The 19,975-nt window shown below is 38.9% G+C and overlaps 1 protein-coding gene across 7 annotated transcripts in view; it reads left to right on the top strand.

Moving 5' to 3' along the window:
- CSMD3 (CUB and Sushi multiple domains 3) overlaps positions 1–19,975 on the top strand; it is a 2,007,504-nt gene that overhangs the window by 1,317,287 nt on the left and 670,242 nt on the right. For all 7 annotated transcript variants that reach the window (XM_075352941.1, XM_075352934.1, XM_075352935.1 and 4 more), the window contains 2 exons: positions 1,740–1,927; positions 9,498–9,692. In XM_075352941.1, coding sequence (XP_075209056.1) covers positions 1,740–1,927; positions 9,498–9,692 — 383 coding nt within the window. The remainder of the gene's footprint in view (positions 1–1,739; positions 1,928–9,497; positions 9,693–19,975) is intronic.

Consider the following 19,975-nt stretch of genomic DNA (forward strand, 5'->3'; position numbering starts at 1 on the left):
TAATCTGCTTATGGCTGGCAGTGGGCTGAGACTCAAACTGCCAATCAGTTACTTGCTCCAGGGTTCGGGTCAAGCTCAAGTCAGTTGAGGCTTGGCTCCTTGACTGCCGGTGAACTGAACCTCCATGGAACCGCTCATCTCTAGTTACTCCCACTACCAATTAACTACTTGTCCCTATATATGTGAACATTACCCCATGGATACCTAAAGTCCTGCATTAGGTAAGTCACATAGTGAATCGGGAAAACTATCCTAAATTTCTAATTGGAGGTATTTGCCAAGATTCTTATTATTGCACCTACTACACATATATTGTAGAAAACAGGAAAAAAGGTGTTTCATGCCGCGCTAAAAACCACAGATGCTGGTATATTAAAAATCTCTCTTTTATTTCACAGTTCTATACGTTTCAGAGACATGTCCGTTTCCTTCTTCAGGAAAAAGAAATCATGATTTTTTTTTCCTGAAGAAGGAGACAGACATGTCTCTGAAACGCGTAGAACTGTGAAATAAAAGAGAAATGTTTAATATACCAGCATCTGTGGTTTTTAGCGCGGCATGAAACACCTTTTTTCCTGTTTTCTACAATACACCACATACTTGAACGGGGCCGCTGCTGAAACACCCGGGTACTTACAAACGTTCATAAGGGGTTGTGAATAGCACAACCTCATCAGGTGAGTGCACTACTCTTTATTTCTTTCCAACCTCATACCGGGTAAGACCCTATTGCGCCTTTCTCTCCCATTTATAGCACCTACTACACATAGGGACAGGATCTTGAAGATGGGAATACCTCTTTTAGCACAAATATGCTGTAGTACAGTGTCCTTTGTAGACTTAATATTTCTATCTGGGTATGATTGCATATGGCAGGTGGCCCTGTCCCATGTGGTTGAATGCTAAGAACACCTGTATGAGAAAAGGAGTATATGACTTTGTGGTAACTCTGAAATGCCAGCACATGGGTGCATGAACTTGTCCTTGTAGGTAAATATGAGCAAACAGTTGGAGGTTCGGTTTCCTGGCAGCAAACAAACTAAACCTCCATGTGTTCGAACCTTGCCCGAGGAGGTTTGGAAACATTATTTGGAAGTTTGAGTCTCCGCCTGCACACAGCCAGCCATAAGCAGATCACTTCCAGGGGACGGTGGGCGAGCATTTTCAAACTGTTTGGGGGGTTGCACACTACATGTGATCAAGCTGTTACCCCCAGTGTGCACCAGTCAAACACTGCAAGCGGCTCGCGCAGGACTGATCACCGAAAGTACCTGAGCACATAGTTGCTTGCGCAAGTTAAGCTCACACATAAAGCATTTGAACTCCAAACCCGATATGGTGTTCAGTTTGAAAACCAAACCTCAGGATTGCTCATCTCTATTGTAGGCAGGTCTGGTGTTTGCATGAACATGGCAGCTTTGGTTTGTCACCGTACCCAAAATTATTTTTTTTTTCCTTGTCTAATATTCTTTCTTAAAATCAGCTGTATATATATATATTTCTATATATAGAACATGTTTTTGATTGCTCTAACTATCCTTTATTTATTATAGTGAATGCTTCTCAACCCATATAAAACGATTTGCTATGAGATCAAGCAGTAAAAATGGAATAGATGGCAAAGTGTTTTAGATGGGGTGTGGAAGAGCATGTATAAACAAATTAATTAAACTCATTTAATTATAGAAAACTAATTGAAATGTCTGAGTGCTAATTAATTGACTGGTTTTGTCCAACAGTTTCAGCATCGAGCCAAATTATGACTTCCTGTATATTTATGATGGGCCAGATGTATACAGTCCTCTGATTGGAAGTTTTCAGGACAGCAAATTACCAGAAAGAATTGAAAGTGGTTCCAATAACATGCATTTGGCTTTTCGGAGTGATGGATCAGTCAGTTTTACTGGCTTTCATCTGGAATACAAAGGTAATATATCTGCTTTGTTGTACTTTTACATTTTCTTTGATGGCATTAGTACATGATGTAATTTGTATATCACTAAATATAATGATGGTAATGTTAATCTTGACAACAATATTTTGCAATAAAGCCATTTTAATTTTGATTCTAGTTAAAATGTTTCTACAATTATTTTCACTATGACTTCATGCGGATCTATTAATCTCCTAAATTTTCCAGACTGATCCTGAAGTCATGCCTTGCTTACGTTTACTCGAATCCACTCTGTGAGTTCATCTTCATCTCTAGCATGTGATTATAGGCTCAGACTACCCTACATTTTACTTTTTTACTTTGGAGTAAAATGGTAGAATATTTTAAACCTCAATAATGGTACAATATAAAAATTAAAATTGTTTTAAATATATACATATATAAATATATATATATATATATATATATATATATATATATATATATATATATTTAAATTTAAAAAAAATATTTAAATACTGTAACATTATAAATTATTCAATTTGTTATGTAAACTAACGCACTCAAATTTTTTTGTATTTTTGTAATGTTTCCAACTTAAAAAAAATCTAAATATATATATATATATATACAAAATTGTTTTTGTATATATATATGATTTAGTTTGTTATGTAATGTTATGATTTAGTTTGTTATGTAAACTGATGCAATCAAAATTGTTTTTATATTTCTCTAATGTTAAAATTTTTTTATTTTTTTTTATTTTTTCGAAATACAAAAACAATTTTGATTTCATTAGTTTACATAACAAACTAAATCATTTATTATTAAAGACAGTACAAATTGTTTGGGGCACTTGCCGGTAGTTATCAATTAAACAAAAGGTCCACTCACTCCCATTAGTTAATCCCTAATTGTGTCTTTCTCTATTTACTTAAAATAAAAGGTTGTAATGTTATGCGGCTCTTTCTAAAATTTCTATAGACTTTAAAAAAGAGAAAATGATAAAGAGAAAGGCTTTCTATAATATGGGCAACTTGAAGCAATTTAACCCAGCTAACAAAAAAAATAATTTTATTTAGTTATTAAAATAGTGTCAAGAATGAAAAAGGAAGGTGATAACACAGAAGCATAACCATGTCAGACTACAGTAATATAAATATGAAGACATGTACATATATGTACATGTACATATGGTACCATAGGGTACCATATACATATGGTATGCAGTGTGTGTGTATATATATATATATATATATATATATATATATATATATATATATATATATATATATATATATATATATATATATATATATGTTAAATCTTAAAATACAGCAGCCTTCTAGTAAGAATATGAAGCCAGCATGGAAACGTACAAATGTCCCAGGCAGTCAGGCAGTGCATAATAGACATAAATCGATAGCTGCAGTTATACTTTGTAACCGTTGGTGGTAGCAGGTGAATGGTAAGCAGGAACATAGGATAGGTAAAAAAAATTACCCTAGCGGGCCATTCTGAATAAAGTGCCTGAATACTGTAATAAATAGCAAAGACATAGAAATAATCACCTGGGACTGCCTGGAAAGAAAACCCAAGGATGCATTTCATATTAGCTCCTTCCTGGGGGTGTGTAAGACAATAGTGCAAGGTACCTTTTATATTAGCGCTAGCCAATGAATCAGGGCAGTCTAAAGTGGCAATCATCTGGGCAAGACCACTTGCCAGAACCCAGGCCTTGTTGTTTGACATCATTGGTCACCATCCCCACCTCCTATCATCGAGAGGAGGGTATGGAGCAGTGATGCCAAGAATGTGTCATGATGAGAATGGCCACACATCTATCTGAATGAGTGCACACCTTTGGGGCAAATTACCGCTTCCTCTTCATGTCATAAGGATGCAGTGGGGAGTAATGTTACTATGGGGGCCTACCTTTTTCCCCGCTATTTTTAACCTGCACCGAAAGAAGTAAATAAAGCACTTTGGAATATTGGATGGATTATGCCGTTGCTTTCTCTCTTTTTTGGATTGGATTTGGACTTTCTTCTACTCTGACCACGTACACCCATGACCATTTCCTTAAATGGATGACCTGGAGCTAACCTACCTCTTCCCAGTATAAAGGTATTGCGCAGTTGTTAAAAAACCGCTTCTGCGTATCATTTGTAATGTTAATATGGGCTTATTGCCAGGAGAACAATCACGTGTGTGCCTGTTAAAACATAACACAGACATCAAGAGTCTTGTACCAAAAAGTGTCAATGCATAGTAATACCATGTGCAAAGACCCTTTGTTAAAACTAATGGTTGTCAAGGATTGAGCTTCAAGTCTGCATTCACTCTATGTGACTGCTGATTTTCCAATCTTGATAGTGTACAGTGCGCACACTGTCAAGATTATTGGGTATTATTGGTAAGAGGGGGCAGTCTGCAATTTGTATGTTTCAGGTGCCTATTATAACTAGACATGCATATGCAGACCAGGCATGTCTAGTTGACACATGAGTATGCAATTCCCATACTGTATATGTGGTCATTTGCCTGTCCGCTCTCACTAGCAACACCGTGCAATCCTTAGAATGTGTGCACCATACGCTGTCAGGCATCAGAAGTATGTAGTAATACCAACTGACTGAAGGCTTAGAGATCTAACCTTGACCACTCCTTTAATATAAATAATATTTTTATATAATAATATAATAACAATAATAATAATAATAATATCTTTGCATATGGTATAATCATATGTAAAAAATGCTTTATGGTACACAACTGCAGACTTTTAGCTAGAGAACAGACAACCCATGTGATGGTTAATGAAATCTTAACACTTGAGTAAATAACAAATATAACACCAGTTTATTCATTAAAACAATACGAAAAAAGAAAATGAGATATATGGATAGAATGGGCCTTGATATCACATCTTTTTTTTTTACTTTCTTTGATTTTATAAATTCTAGAGTCATAAAATATTATTAAAATATTGTAGTTACCAAATTTTAGACACCCAAAAATTCATTGTAAAGACCATCTAGTGCATCTCCAACAAAATACTGATGCCTATCTTTCTTATCTATCTATTCTATCTTTACCCATGTGTATACATTGACATTACAGTCTGTATTTAACAACCTACGACACCTTCCAAGCTATTATGGTTCAAGGACAAAAATTGCTAAAAGTATATTTCCTAATCCATATTTAGTCTATCCACAATGTATAGATGGACACTAAAAATATTGGTTGGGTAGAAATCTGCTTTAAAGGCAGCACACTTTGGATTGGCCAATCAGCATTGGCTACATATTTTGGCATCATCGATGTGACATCAATAGCACTGAAGAACGTGTGAATAGCCATCATGACCATGGACCTGAGTTCTCTTATGCACAATCATGATGCTCTTAGTTGTACAATTTCAGGAAATGTTATTTGTAAACTGTAGATTTGTGTTATTTGGGATCTGCTGTACTTTTTGTTTTATAAGATGCACCAGATTATAAGACACACCCCAAATTTAGAGAAAAAATGAAAAAATATAGGGCCAGTCTTATAGTCTGGTGCTGGCTTACTAGAGGCGGGGTGGCAGCTGTGGTGGAGCAAAGTTGCATAAGGCAGGGGTGGTGATGGAGTGGGGTGATGCTGCGGGCAGTGCAGTGGGTGTCCCAGATGTTTGCTGTGGGCACTGTGAGGCAGGAAGATCATCCCTAAACTGTTGGCTGTGCAGGCTTTAAAGAAATTGTGCCGGAGTCAGCACATGTGCAGATGGAGCTCTCGGCTCACTGACAAGCCAAGATCTGATCTACACATGCGCCATCTCTGGGAGTCATTTTCCTTAACTCCACTGCAGGGTGAGCGATCGGCTGGAGGCTGTGCTTGCGCAGATGAGATCTTGGCTGAGAGCTCCATCTGTGCGCGTGCGGACTCCGGGCACCATTTTTTAAAACCACACCGTTGACATTTTTAGAATGGCAGCTCCTGCCTCACAGCCCGCAGCACAGCCTGCAGCATAGCCTGCAGCACAGCCTACAGTAAGCTCGCAGTACAGCGCCAGTGGCCCGTAGCATTTCCCCTGATTCCTTCGACCTCTCTCCACCACGCCCGGTAAGCTACAATCAGATTATAAGACGCATGGCTCATTTTCCTCCCAAATTTTTGGGAGGAAAACTGCATCTTATAATAAAAAAAAAATACAGTATATTATACACAGTGGGATGCTACATCAACAGAAAATTCGGAACATTGCATCACCCAATCCAAAGCCAGCGCTGAGTACACCTAACATGTCACCACCAGTTTTCCTTTTGTTTTTTTGTTTTTTTGCAAAACTACATTGTTGCTTTCTGAAGTTTCATATGTTTTTTGCTAACTGCAAAGCACAAAATAATTGAAAAAAAGTGCTTTGTGATGCAAATGTACTATATTTTAGGGACACCCCAAGATTGGTTTTACATTGCTTGAAAATCTTTGACATTTCAGCCATTATCTTGTGCTTCCGTACTCCGTGGAATGTTGGCAAAACCAATACCATGGAGTATATTGATACTAGTTGACATGGATTTGACTGATTATGAAAATCTATTTTAATGGAAGGTAAAAAGTTCAGTAAAGGAGTAAATGCCCATTATCAAACTTTATGTTTCCTGCACCATTATAGTCACAGCAAGGAGTAGTAGCTTTTTGGCAAATGTCCAGTAACGCAGAGGAAATTCCAAGAATTTAATTCATGTGGTTCTTCTCATAAACTCTATTCTAAATACTCCAACTGAACAAAATGGTTGTCACTTAACATTGTAATTTCCCTTTTGAGTAATTGGTTGCATAACTTTTTTTTTTACAGAGTTGAATAAAATATTCTGAGAGACTACTTTAACAAGACTGTCATGTCTCATTCATTTATACCAAGTAAAATGCATTCTGCATGAATTTCTAGCCCATAGTAATTCTATTATTTAATTCCGAAATTGAGTTGAGGTTTCCATCCTGTAATTGTCTTTATTAACCATAAAGAAAAGTCTCTAGGCACTGGAGTATCACATAATGATTATTCTTCGTATTGATTATCATATTTTTCATTTTATAAGATGCACTGGATTATAAGACGCACCCCAAATTAAGAGGGAAAAAAGGTAAAAAAAAATATAGGGCCAATTTTATAATCTGGTGGTGTCTTGCTAGGGAGGAGGGGTGGCAGCAGTGGAGCGGGGGTCACAAGAGTCAGGGGCAGTGCTGGAGTACTGCTATGCTGCGAGCGGTGCAGACGGGGGTTCAGACACCCACTGCAGGTGGTGGTGTTGTCCTGGGGCTGCAGGTGCTGTTCTGTGCTGGAGCAGCTGGTGTTGATCTGTCCTGGGGCTGTGGGCGCTGCTCTGTACTAGGGGAGCCGGTCCTGTTCTGTGCTTGGGCAGTGGGCGCTACTCTGTGCTGGTGCTAGCTGCAGGCAATGAGGCACAGGCCATTCTGAAGATGTCGGTGGTATGGGCTTCAAAGAAATGATGGCCGGAGTGCACTATCAGTTCAAGCTGAGATCTCATCTGTGCATGCTCCACCTATAGTCACCATTTTTTACGGAGAAATGTAAAAAAAAAAAAAAAGCAACACCCACCGACCTCTGGAAGTGTTTTGCTCTGCGTTGAAAGCAAAACACCTCCGTAGGTCGGTGGGTGGTGTTTTTTTTATTTTAATTTCTCCATGAACATTACATCTTAGAACGCAGAATGTAAGTCAAATTTGATCCGATCACACACTTCCGACAGCGCACACAATGCTGCGCATGACTCAGACATCAGCACAGCGCGATACTCACCTGGGTGATATTCACATCATCTTCTGAGCCCGAATCCCAAGCCACGAGCCTGAGGTTCGCTCATCTCTAGTTGCCAATCATTTTGGGACCTTCTGAAGGCACCTCATCTGCCACATGAGATCTTTTATCTTTTAATATCCTGTTGTTCGTCTTCATAAGAGATCAATTATTTCACAATACTACAGAATTGCAATGTATTGCATAGGCGATAAAGAGAATATAGGTTTAATTCATCTAAGGGAACTAATTAAAAATGAACAGAATTTTAAAAAAATAGAAAAAAAATATGTACCAGTTGACATATCCCTTTTACCTAAATTTACATTGCAAAATCTATAAAATAGAAAATATACGGTACCTATTTTGCATTGATGGGTGCATAGTTGCCAAAACTCATAAAATAGAAAAATATTTATCCCATAAAAGGAAAGCTGAAATGAAAAAAAAAAAAAATTCCAGAGTTGGCAAATTTTGATTACCATAATTCCCTAAAGAAATGTAATAAAAAGATACAAATGTCACACGTTGCAAAAAAGTGTCCATAAAAGCATCAGCAGGAAGCACAAAAAATAAGCTGTCACATAGCTCTATTGATGAAAAAATTAAATATAGATGTATTTCAGAAAATTAAGATACAAACCAATTTTTTTTGTTGCAAATTGCTTTTTTTACACCACTTAAATAATAAGAAACTATGAAGTTTTAGTATTAGTGCAATAATAGTATCCTGAAAATCATGTTACCAGTTCATTTTTACAAGCACAAAATACTGTAAGGAAAAAAGTTGGTGTACTGCATTTGGAATAGTTTCCAATATTCATTACATAAGATAAATGTTGTACTTTTCGTTTTATAAAACGCACCGGATTATAAGACGGACCCCAAACTTAGAGAAAAAATGGGGAAAAAATATGAGGTCCATCTTATAATCCGGTGCTGTCTTACTGGAGGAGGTAGCAGTGGTGGTGGAGCCGGGTCACTGGAGGCAGGGGCAGTGGTGGAGTAAGGCAATGCTGCAAGTGGTACAGCAGGTGTTCCAGATGCTGTGGGTGCAGTGAGGCAGGAGGAGCATCCAGAAGCTGTTGACAGTTTGGGCTTCAAAGAAATGGTGCCCGAAGTTGAAGTGTGACAAGCCGAGATCTCATCTGCACACGCACCACCTCTGGGCATCATTCTCTTTAAGTCTGTTGCAGGGAATCAATGGGCCAGAGATGGCGTGAACGCAGATGATATATTGAGCCAAGAGCTTCATCTGCGCACACTCTGTCTTCGGGATCCAATATTTGAAGCCCGAACGCTGACATTTTCAGAATGGCAGCTCCTGCCTCACTGCTCGCAGCACAATGCCGAGCACTGCCCCAGCACTGCCTGCAGCACAGCCCGCAGCACAACCCACTGCCCTTAGTACGCTCACAGCACAGCCCGCTGCTTGCAGTAAGCCTGCAGTACAGCACCCACTGCATCTCTACTGCCTCCTATGACCTCTCTCCACCATCCCCGATAAGCTACATTTGGATTATAACACTCACCCCTCATCTTGCTCCCAAATTTTGTGGGAGGAAATGTGCATCTTATAATCTAAAAAATATGGTAAATCAGACTATTCAAAACTATGACCCGTGTGGTAAAACTCAAACTCTTGCATATTTATGTTGACGGGAAAATATAAAAAATAAAAATATATGACTGCTTTGTCTTTACGGGGTTAAGTTGAGTTAAAATTCAGGAAAAACTAGAGTTCTGTTAGCTTGAGTCTTTAATGCACTTAGAATTTTGTTTTGTTTTCTGCAGCCAAACTGCGAGAATCCTGTTTTGACCCTGGAAATATAATGAATGGCACTCGACTTGGTATGGATTATAAGCTTGGATCCACCGTCACTTATTATTGTGACGCTGGCTATGTCCTTCAAGGATATTCAACACTTACATGCATCATGGGAGATGATGGAAGACCTGGATGGAACCGAGTTTTACCAAGCTGTCATGGTGAGATTTTATATAATAAATGCCATTAAAAATAAATTCCAGTAAATATACTTGTTATATATTAGTAAAACATATGTTCATTGTTCACTATTGCTGCAAACGAATTTGTATCTAACAGATGTCAATTGAGATGCTAGAGAATAAGGCCAAATTGAATCATTAGAAAACGCTGGACACATTTTCTGAATCACGGATTTAGTTTAATACCCAAATTGGCACCATATATATTATGAGCTTGGAGGAATATGCCCACATTGCTAATTTTAATAATTTTATCTTGTGAAGTAAATATTTGATGTAAATTGGTCACTGTCATTTCAACACCCTTTCAAGAAATCAATAGGCCAAGCTAATTTAAGGAACTTTGTAATATATGCTATGAGAAGAATGTTCTTTCTTTTTCCTCCTCGTTGCCTCCTTAACTGATCATTTACTGAGAAATATAGCAATCTTTTGAGAAAAATGTTCTATTCCATCTCTTAAGGCCACTTTACACGCAGAGACGTCACTAGTGATGTCGCTAGCAATCGCACCTGCCCCCGTCGTATGTGCGTCACGGCAAATCGCTGCCCATGGCAAACATTATCGTTAGTACGCGTCACACGAACATACCTTCCTAACAACGTCACTGTGGCTGCCGAACAAACTCTTTTTTAAGGGGGAGATTCAATTAGCGTCACAGCGAACTCACACAGCGGGCCACCAATAGAAGCGGAGGGGCGGAGAGCAGCCACATTAACGTCACTCCCACCTCGTTGCCGGAGGATGCAGGAACGCTGTTGTTCGTCGTTCCCGGGGTGTCACACGTAACGATGTGTGCTGCCTCAGGAACGACGAACAACCTGCATCCCAAACGAGCAATGATATTTGGAATATTAACGACGTGTCAACAATCAATGGTTTCTGCAGTTTTTGGGATCGTTAGCGGTCGCTCATAGGTGTCACATGCAATGGCGTTGCTAACAACACCGGATGTGCGTCACGAATTCCGTGACCCCAGCAACATCATGTTAACGATGTCGTTGCATGTAATGGGACCTTTAGCATCCTGAATTGATCATTTACTGAGAAATATTGCAAATATCTGTATTGTCGAAAACATAATGAAATGGCTGCTCAGTGAGGGATCAAATTACAGCTGCCCATTAAAGTCTATAATGAAGAGCGATAAAGGGGTGGTTCACTAGTTAAAATTCATAGCCACATCGATATTATGTTGAGAAACAAGGTTTCTCTCAAATACCTTGTGTTGCCAAAACTGCCTGTGACCATCGCTATTGTGCTCCACTCATTCCCTTTGCGTGAACCCCCCGGTGATGTCAGGTCAACTTCCAGTTGACCTGACATCCCCATGGCCATCCCCAGTTTTCCTGAGTGAATGGGCTGTGTGTGGAATTTCACTGCTCAGTACAGCCCAGCATCACAACCCAGCATATCCCTACTCCCTCCTTTACTGTAGAGTGCCGCAAGCAGGAGCGATGCTGAGCTGTGACGATCAGTGAAATGCCGCCCACAGCCCAGTGACTCACAAACACTTATGTTAGTCATAGATAGATAGCATAGATCAGTGAAGGTTTTCATTTATGGTTGATGCTATTGATTAGATGACTACAGCATTTACCTTCCCTTCCTTTGTGTTCTATACTGTTCTGTGCAGATACAACTACACAGCTGGCCATCTTCTGCTTGTACAAGCTGATGTATCTCTATTGAGGTGTTTCTTAAGCTGCCAATCCTATCCTTATACAAAGGACATCTCATTGCATGTGTTTTCATATTCTATATTATGGTGTTGCTGGTGCTACCACTACTGCTGCTGATAGACTGATACAAAAACAATATATTTTGGTATCTTTGTACCGTGTTAGCGAGAAGATAGAAAAATAACATTTGAGAGCCAGAAAGACAGCCAGACATATCCTTTCTGTCCATTGTGTTTTACAGATTTACTGTAATGCTGCTGATAACCCTACCATGCACATGCTAAATATTCCTGGATTTTTTTAAACGCCATTTCTTCTTAATTTTTCAAAAATTTCCAAAAATGGGGTATTTTTGGGAATGCTTGTTAAAATGTAATTGCTCTGTAACTATCTAATCTGAAAACCTACTGCCACTCTTAAAAAAAGGAGTTATTTATGGATGGCTTGTTAAAAAGCAACTGCATTTTCTCTTTCCAAAAAGAAAACCTATTGAAGCTCTCAACAATTAAATTATTTTTGGAAATCCTGTTATAAAGCTATCTGCTTCTTTTTCCAAACAACGCACCAGTTGATTTTCTACCCAAAGCCATGACTTTATCCTTGTACACTTACTGTATAAACACTAGCATGGCACACATCTCTCACCCAAAAGGTTTTTTATCCACCATTTCCCATTTTTTTAAAAGGATAAAATGTCTATTGGTTTTTGTTACCACCCGTTTACCCATTGCCATATATGTTGAGTTCACTATAACATTACTTAGCTTTAAAAGGGTTGCATACAGTTCTTAAAGACCTCGGAATGGTTCATAAATCTATTCGAGGCAATTAAAGCCTTTGGACTAGATGGGCTTTGTAGCTAATTCCTTTTTTGCAACTCACAATTTTGTAAGTTATATGGGATTAATATCTGGAGACTGGCTAGGCCACTCCATGACCTTAATGTGCTTCTTTTTGAGCTACTCCTTTGTTGCCTTGGCTGTATATTTTGGTTCATAGTCATGCTGGAAGACTCAGCCATGACCCATTTTTAATGTCCTGGTGAAGGGAAGGAGGTTGTCACTCAGGAATTTACGTTACATGGCTCCATCCATTGTCATATTGATTTGGTGAAGTAGTCCTGTACCTTTAGGAGAGAAACACCCTCCAAACAAAATGTTTCCATGTCCATGCTTGACAAAGGGAATGATGTTCTTTGAGTCATAAGTAGAGTTGAGCGCGGTTCGCGGTTTGAGGTTCTCCAGTTCGAAGTTCGAGTGATTTTGGGGGCTGTTCTAGATCGAACTAGAACTCGAGCTTTTTGCAAAAGCTCGATAGTTCTAGATACGTTCGAGAACGGTTCTAGCAGCAAAAAGCAGGGCTTTTTACAGCTACAGTGTGCAGGAGCCATCGCTGGCAGCCTGCCAGAAGCTGGTAACCAAGATAAACATCGGGTATCCAACCAAAGCGCTTTGGTTAGTAACCCGATGTTTATCCTAGTTACGTGCAGGAAGCCCACACTTCCCCGCTCAGCTCACTCCGCCCCCTCCTGCCCGCGGCATGTACACATACATACACACACACACACACACACACACTCTGCACACATGGTCCCGCTCGGCTTACCTGCGGTGATGAAGTCCCGCCATCTCGACCTCAGCGCTGTCACTGTCCTCCATGGCCGCCGCTTGTCACATCACCTCTCGCTTCCGACCCGAGACTGACTAGCGGTGATGTCACGGGCCTCTCGCGATACTTGGCTGTGAAGGTCATTGAACTCAGTGACAGGGGCTGTCAGTGTGCTGGAGATCAGCGCAGGTAATGTACCTCGCTGACAGCAGCACTTGTCATTCCCTGCAGTGACCTGGGCTGACCCATTGATGTTAGCTCAGGTCACTGCATTGCTCTCCCAGCCAATGGGGAACATTCTGCTCTTCATTGACTGGGACAGTGTGCATCGTCATGGCAATCCCTTGGATTACACCAGACCTGGATTTGTTTTTCTTTCTAATAAATTGGTTAAAGAGGGAATGTTTTGGGGAGTGTTTTTTCAAATAAAAATGTGTTTGTCGTCTATTTTTTTTTTATTACTGACTGGGTTGGTGATGTCGGGTATCTGATAGTCGCCTGACCTCACCAACCCCAGGGCTTGATGCCAGGTGACATTACACATCTGGTATTAACCCCATATATTACCCCGTTTGCCACCGCACCAGGGCGCGGGATGACTGGGGCGAAGCACCAGGATTGGCGCATCTAATGGATGCGCCACTTCTGGGGCGGCTGCGGCCTGCTATTTTTAGGCTGGGGAGAGTCCAATAACCATGGACCTCCCTAGTCTGAGAATATCAGACCCCAGCTGTCTGCTTTACCTTGGCTGGTGATCCAATTTTGGGGGGACCCCTAAGTGTTTTTTTTTTTAAATTATTTATTTAATTTAAAATAACAGCGTGGGGTGCCCTCAGTTTTAAATTACCAGCCAAGGTGAGGTTGCCAGCTGTGGTCTGCAGGCTGCAGCCATCTGCTTTACCCTAGCTGGCTACAAAACTAGGGGGAACCCTAAGTCATTTTTTTTTTTCATTTTTTTGGCTAAATACAAAGCTAAGCACCCCTTAGTGCCACATGAAAGGCACCAAAGGGTGCAAAATTACAAAATGCAGCAGACTGGGACATTATGTGTCTTTCTGCCATTATAATGACAGAAAAGACTGATATGAAGTGCACAAGCACAAGAAAATCACCAGAGCGCTCTACGCTGTGAAAAGCAGTAGAAAATGGCACTGGAGTGAACATGTGACCGCCTCATGTAGGATGAAGCTATGGATCCTGGGTAAATTTATGCATTTACCCTCCTTCAGTTTTTTTGCAGTACACAAAAAAAACGGAAGGCACACGGATGACAAACAGATGACATACGGACCGTCTACGGAACGGAAACGGATGCCACACAGATGCACCCGTGAAAAAAAACGTACTGTTTTTTGCAGACCGCAAAAATGGATCGGTCGTGTTAATGTAGCCTTATTCTGATCTGCCGTTTATAAACAGCAGGCAGAAATAAGTGAATAACGCCCCCCGGCGTCAGAAAATCTCCGGGGTTTCAGGGCTAGCTGAGACCCTGGAGATCATGATTCAGGACGGTTTTTCCGGTTCCCGCTCACGTGATCACAGGTATACACCGTACACCGATGATCACGTTACAGTAAATGACAGCACCAGTAAAAAATTATTTATCTCCCATCTGGCATGAACAAACACTTCTTCTCCACTTCTTCTCCACTTCTTCTCCACCTTTTCTCCACTTTTTCTCCATTTTTTCTCCACTTTTCTCCACTTTTTCTCCACTTTTTCTCCACTTTTTCTCCACTTCTCCACTTCTTCTCCATTTTTTCTCCACTTTTTCTCCACTTTTTCTCCACTTTTTCTCCACTTCTCCATTTTTTCTCCACTTTTTCTCCATTTTTTCTCCACTTTTTCTCCACTTTTTCTCCATTTTTTCTCCACTTTTTCTCCACTTTTTCTCCACTTTTTCTCCACTTGTTCTCCACTTTTTCTCCACTTCTTCTCGACTTCTTCTCCATTTTTTCTCCACTTTTTCTCCACTTTTTCTCCACTTTTTCTCCATTTTTTCTCCACTTTTTCTCCATTTTTTCTCCACTTTTTCTCCACTTCTTCTCTATTTTTTCTCCACTTTTTCTCCACTTTTTCTCCACTTTTTCTCCATTTTTTCTCCACTTTTTCTCCACTTTTTCTCCACTTTTTCTCCACTTCTTCTCCCTTTCTTCTCCACTTCTTCTCCACTTTTTCTCCATTTTTTCTCCACTTTTTCTACATTTTTTCTCCACTTTTTCTTCACTTTTTCTCCACTTTTTCTCCATTTTTTCTCAATTTTTTCTCCACTTTTTCTCCACTTTTTCTCCACTTTTTCTCCACTTTTTCTCCACTTCTTCTCCACTTCTTCTCCACTTTTTCTCCATTTTTTCTCCACTTTTTTTACATTTTTTCTCCACTCTTTCTCCACTTTTTCTCCACTTTTTCTCCACTTTTTCTCCACTTTTTCTCCACTTTTTCTCCATTTTTTCTCCATTTTTTCTCCACTTTTTCTCCACTTTTTCTCCATTTTTTCTCCACTTTTTCTCCACTTTTTCTCCACTTTTTCTCCACTTCTTCTCCATTTTTTCTCCACTTTTTCTCCACTTTTTCTCTATTTTTTTCCCCACTTTTTCTCCACTTTTTCTCCACTTTTTCTCCACTTCTTCTCCACTTCTTCTCCACTTCTTTTCCATTTTTTCTCCATTTTTTCTCCACTTTTTCTCCACTTTTTCTCCACTTCTTCTCCACTTCTTCTCCACTTTTTCTCCATTTTTTCTCCACTCTTTCTCCATTTTTTCTCCACTTTTTCTCCATTTTTTCTCCACTTTTTCTCCATTTTTCTCCACTTTTTCTCCACTTTTTCTCCACTTTTTCTTCACTTTTTCTCCACTTTTTCTCCATTTTTTCTCCATTTTTTCTCCACTTTTTCTCCATTTTTTTCCTCCACTTTTTCTCCACTTTTTCTCCACTTCTTCTCCACTTCTTCTCCACTTTTTCTCCATTTTTTCTCCAGTTTTTCTACATTTTTTCTCCACTTTTTCTTCACTTTTTCTCCACTTTTTCTCCTTTTTTTCTCCATTTTTTCTCCACTTTTTCTCCATTTTTTCTCCACTTTTTCTCCACTTTTTCTCCACTTCTTCTCCACTTCTTCTCCACTTTTTCTCCATTTTTTCTCCACTTTTTTTACATTTTTTCTCCACTCTTTCTCCACTTTTTCTCCACTTTTTCTCCATTTTTTTCTCCACTTTTTCTCCACTTTTTCTCCACTTTTTCTCCATTTTTTCTCCACTTTTTCTCCACTTTTTCTCCACTTTTTCTCCACTTTTTCTCCACTTCTCCACTTCTTCTCCATTTTTTCTCCACTTTTTCTCCACTTTTTTCCCCACTTTTTCTCCACTTTTTCTCCACTTTTTCTCCACTTTTTCTCCACTTCTTCTCCACTTCTTCTCCATTTTTTCTCCACTTTTTCTCCACTTTTTTCCCCACTTTTTCTCCACTTTTTCTCCACTTTTTCTCCACTTTTTCTCCACTTCTTCTCCACTTCTTCTCCACTTCTTTTCCATTTTTTCTCCATTTTTTCTCCACTTTTTCTCCACTTTTTCTCCACTTTTTCTCCACTTTTTCTCCACTTTTTCTCCACTTCTTCTCGACTTCTTCTCCATTTTTTCTCCACTTTTTCTCCACTTTTTCTCCACTTTTTCTCCATTTTTTCTCCACTTTTTCTCCATTTTTTCTCCACTTTTTCTCCACTTCTTCTCTATTTTTTCTCCACTTTTTCTCCACTTTTTCTCCACTTTTTCTCCATTTTTTCTCCACTTTTTCTCCACTTTTTCTCCACTTTTTCTCCACTTCTTCTCCCTTTCTTCTCCACTTCTTCTCCACTTTTTCTCCATTTTTTCTCCACTTTTTCTACATTTTTTCTCCACTTTTTCTTCACTTTTTCTCCACTTTTTCTCCATTTTTTCTCAATTTTTTCTCCACTTTTTCTCCACTTTTTCTCCACTTTTTCTCCACTTTTTCTCCACTTCTTCTCCACTTCTTCTCCACTTTTTCTCCATTTTTTCTCCACTTTTTTTACATTTTTTCTCCACTCTTTCTCCACTTTTTCTCTACTTTTTCTCCACTTTTTCTCCACTTTTTCTCCACTTTTTCTCCATTTTTTCTCCATTTTTTCTCCACTTTTTCTCCACTTTTTCTCCATTTTTTCTCCACTTTTTCTCCACTTTTTCTCCACTTTTTCTCCACTTCTTCTCCATTTTTTCTCCACTTTTTCTCCACTTTTTCTCTATTTTTTTCCCCACTTTTTCTCCACTTTTTCTCCACTTTTTCTCCACTTCTTCTCCACTTCTTCTCCACTTCTTTTCCACTTTTTCTCCATTTTTTCTCCACTTTTTCTCCACTTTTTCTCCACTTCTTCTCCACTTCTTCTCCACTTTTTCTCCATTTTTTCTCCACTCTTTCTCCATTTTTTCTCCACTTTTTCTCCATTTTTTCTCCACTTTTTCTCCATTTTTCTCCCTTTCTTCTCCACTTCTTCTCCACTTTTTCTCCATTTTTTCTCCACTTTTTCTACATTTTTTCTCCACTTTTTCTTCACTTTTTCTCCACTTTTTCTCCATTTTTTCTCAATTTTTCTCCACTTTTTCTCCACTTTTTCTCCACTTTTTCTCCACTTTTTCTCCACTTCTTCTCCACTTCTTCTCCACTTTTTCTCCATTTTTTCTCCACTTTTTTTACATTTTTTCTCCACTCTTTCTCCACTTTTTCTCCACTTTTTCTCCACTTTTTCTCCACTTTTTCTCCACTTTTTCTCCACTTTTTCTCCATTTTTTCTCCATTTTTTCTCCACTTTTTCTCCACTTTTTCTCCATTTTTTCTCCACTTTTTCTCCACTTTTTCTCCACTTCTTCTCCATTTTTTCTCCACTTTTTCTCCACTTTTTCTCTATTTTTTCCCCACTTTTTCTCCACTTTTTCTCCACTTTTTCTCCACTTCTTCTCCACTTCTTCTCCACTTCTTTTCCACTTTTTCTCCATTTTTTCTCCACTTTTTCTCCACTTTTTCTCCACTTCTTCTCCACTTCTTCTCCACTTTTTCTCCATTTTTTCTCCACTCTTTCTCCATTTTTTCTCCACTTTTTCTCCATTTTTTCTCCACTTTTTCTCCATTTTTCTCCACTTTTTCTCCACTTTTTCTCCACTTTTTCTTCACTTTTTCTCCACTTTTTCTCCATTTTTTCTCCATTTTTTCTCCACTTTTTCTCCATTTTTTTCTCCACTTTTTCTCCACTTTTTCTCCACTTCTTCTCCACTTCTTCTCCACTTTTTCTCCATTTTTTCTCCAGTTTTTCTACATTTTTTCTCCACTTTTTCTTCACTTTTTCTCCACTTTTTCTCCTTTTTTTCTCCATTTTTTCTCCACTTTTTCTCCATTTTTTCTCCACTTTTTCTCCACTTTTTCTCCACTTCTTCTCCACTTCTTCTCCACTTTTTCTCCATTTTTTCTCCACTTTTTTTACATTTTTTCTCCACTCTTTCTCCACTTTTTCTCCACTTTTTCTCCATTTTTTTCTCCACTTTTTCTCCACTTTTTCTCCATTTTTTCTCCACTTTTTCTCCACTTTTTCTCCACTTTTTCTCCACTTTTTCTCCACTTTTTCTCCACTTCTTCTCCACTTCTTCTCCATTTTTTCTCCACTTTTTCTCCACTTTTTTCCCCACTTTTTCTCCACTTTTTCTCCACTTTTTCTCCACTTTTTCTCCACTTCTTCTCCACTTCTTCTCCATTTTTTCTCCACTTTTTCTCCACTTTTTTCCCCACTTTTTCTCCACTTTTTCTCCACTTTTTCTCCACTTTTTCTCCACTTCTTCTCCACTTCTTCTCCACTTCTTTTCCATTTTTTCTCCATTTTTTCTCCACTTTTTCTCCACTTTTTCTCCACTTCTTCTCCACTTCTTCTCCACTTTTTCTACATTTTTTCTCCACTCTTTCTCCACTTTTTCTCCATTTTTTCTCCACTTTTTCTCCATTTTTCTCCACTTTTTCTCCACTTTTTCTCCACTTTTTCTCTGTTCTTTTTCTATGGTTGGTCTACCCATTAGCTCTGCCATGCATAGTGTAGCTCCACACCTACTGCACATGTTACTTTATGATTGACATCTCTTTCATACCAGAGCTGTCTAAGCCTACTCTGACCCCATATTTGTCATTACTATATTGTCCTTGTACTGTATTATGACATTTGTATCATGTGTTTCATTTCTTGCTGTGTTGAAATTTTTTTGCTGCATCCCAATTGTACCTCTACATTGTTCGAGTTTATGTTATTGTTCTCTCACTCTTATGTGATACTGATTATTGTCATTTTTCAGGATTACATGCATATAAGTCCAATCTGACGAAGGCTCAGGCCGAAACGTCATTTGTAACTTGTTTTGGACAAAAACATATATGCTTATGAAAAAAAAAAATTTCTTAATACGGACCAATAAAGAGTGATTTTGCATTACTATCCGTTGTGACTTACTGACTTAGTCTGGGAGATATAGAGTGCCGAGGTTACTCACTAATTTTATCTATTATTACCTCTGAGCACCTATATACCAGTGAGCAGAGCTTCCTCTACAGTAGTTCTCCTGATTAGGCATGCCCTTACCTCATGAGCAGGGCATTGCAGCTTTGGTAGCAACCATTACGACATGGACTCTGCTGCTGTGGACCCGGGGAGAGTGAGTGCAGATTCATTGCACCCACACTCCTCACATGAAGGGTCCGCACTCCTAGAAAATGGGGGATACGTTCCCTGAGTGTCTCCCCCCATATTCTAGACGGTCCAGAGTCGTTGTGGGACCCCTTTATTTTTTTCTTACAATAAATTGGTGAAAGAGGAAATGTTTTGGGGACTGTTTTTTCAAATAAATTTCTTTTGTCGATTTTTTTTTGTTAGTACTGACAGTTTATGATGTTGGGTATCTAATAGACGCCATGACATCACAAACTGCTGGGCTT

The sequence above is a fragment of the Anomaloglossus baeobatrachus genome, chromosome 6, assembly GCF_048569485.1.
Source record: "Anomaloglossus baeobatrachus isolate aAnoBae1 chromosome 6, aAnoBae1.hap1, whole genome shotgun sequence".
NCBI lineage: Eukaryota > Metazoa > Chordata > Amphibia > Anura > Aromobatidae > Anomaloglossus > Anomaloglossus baeobatrachus.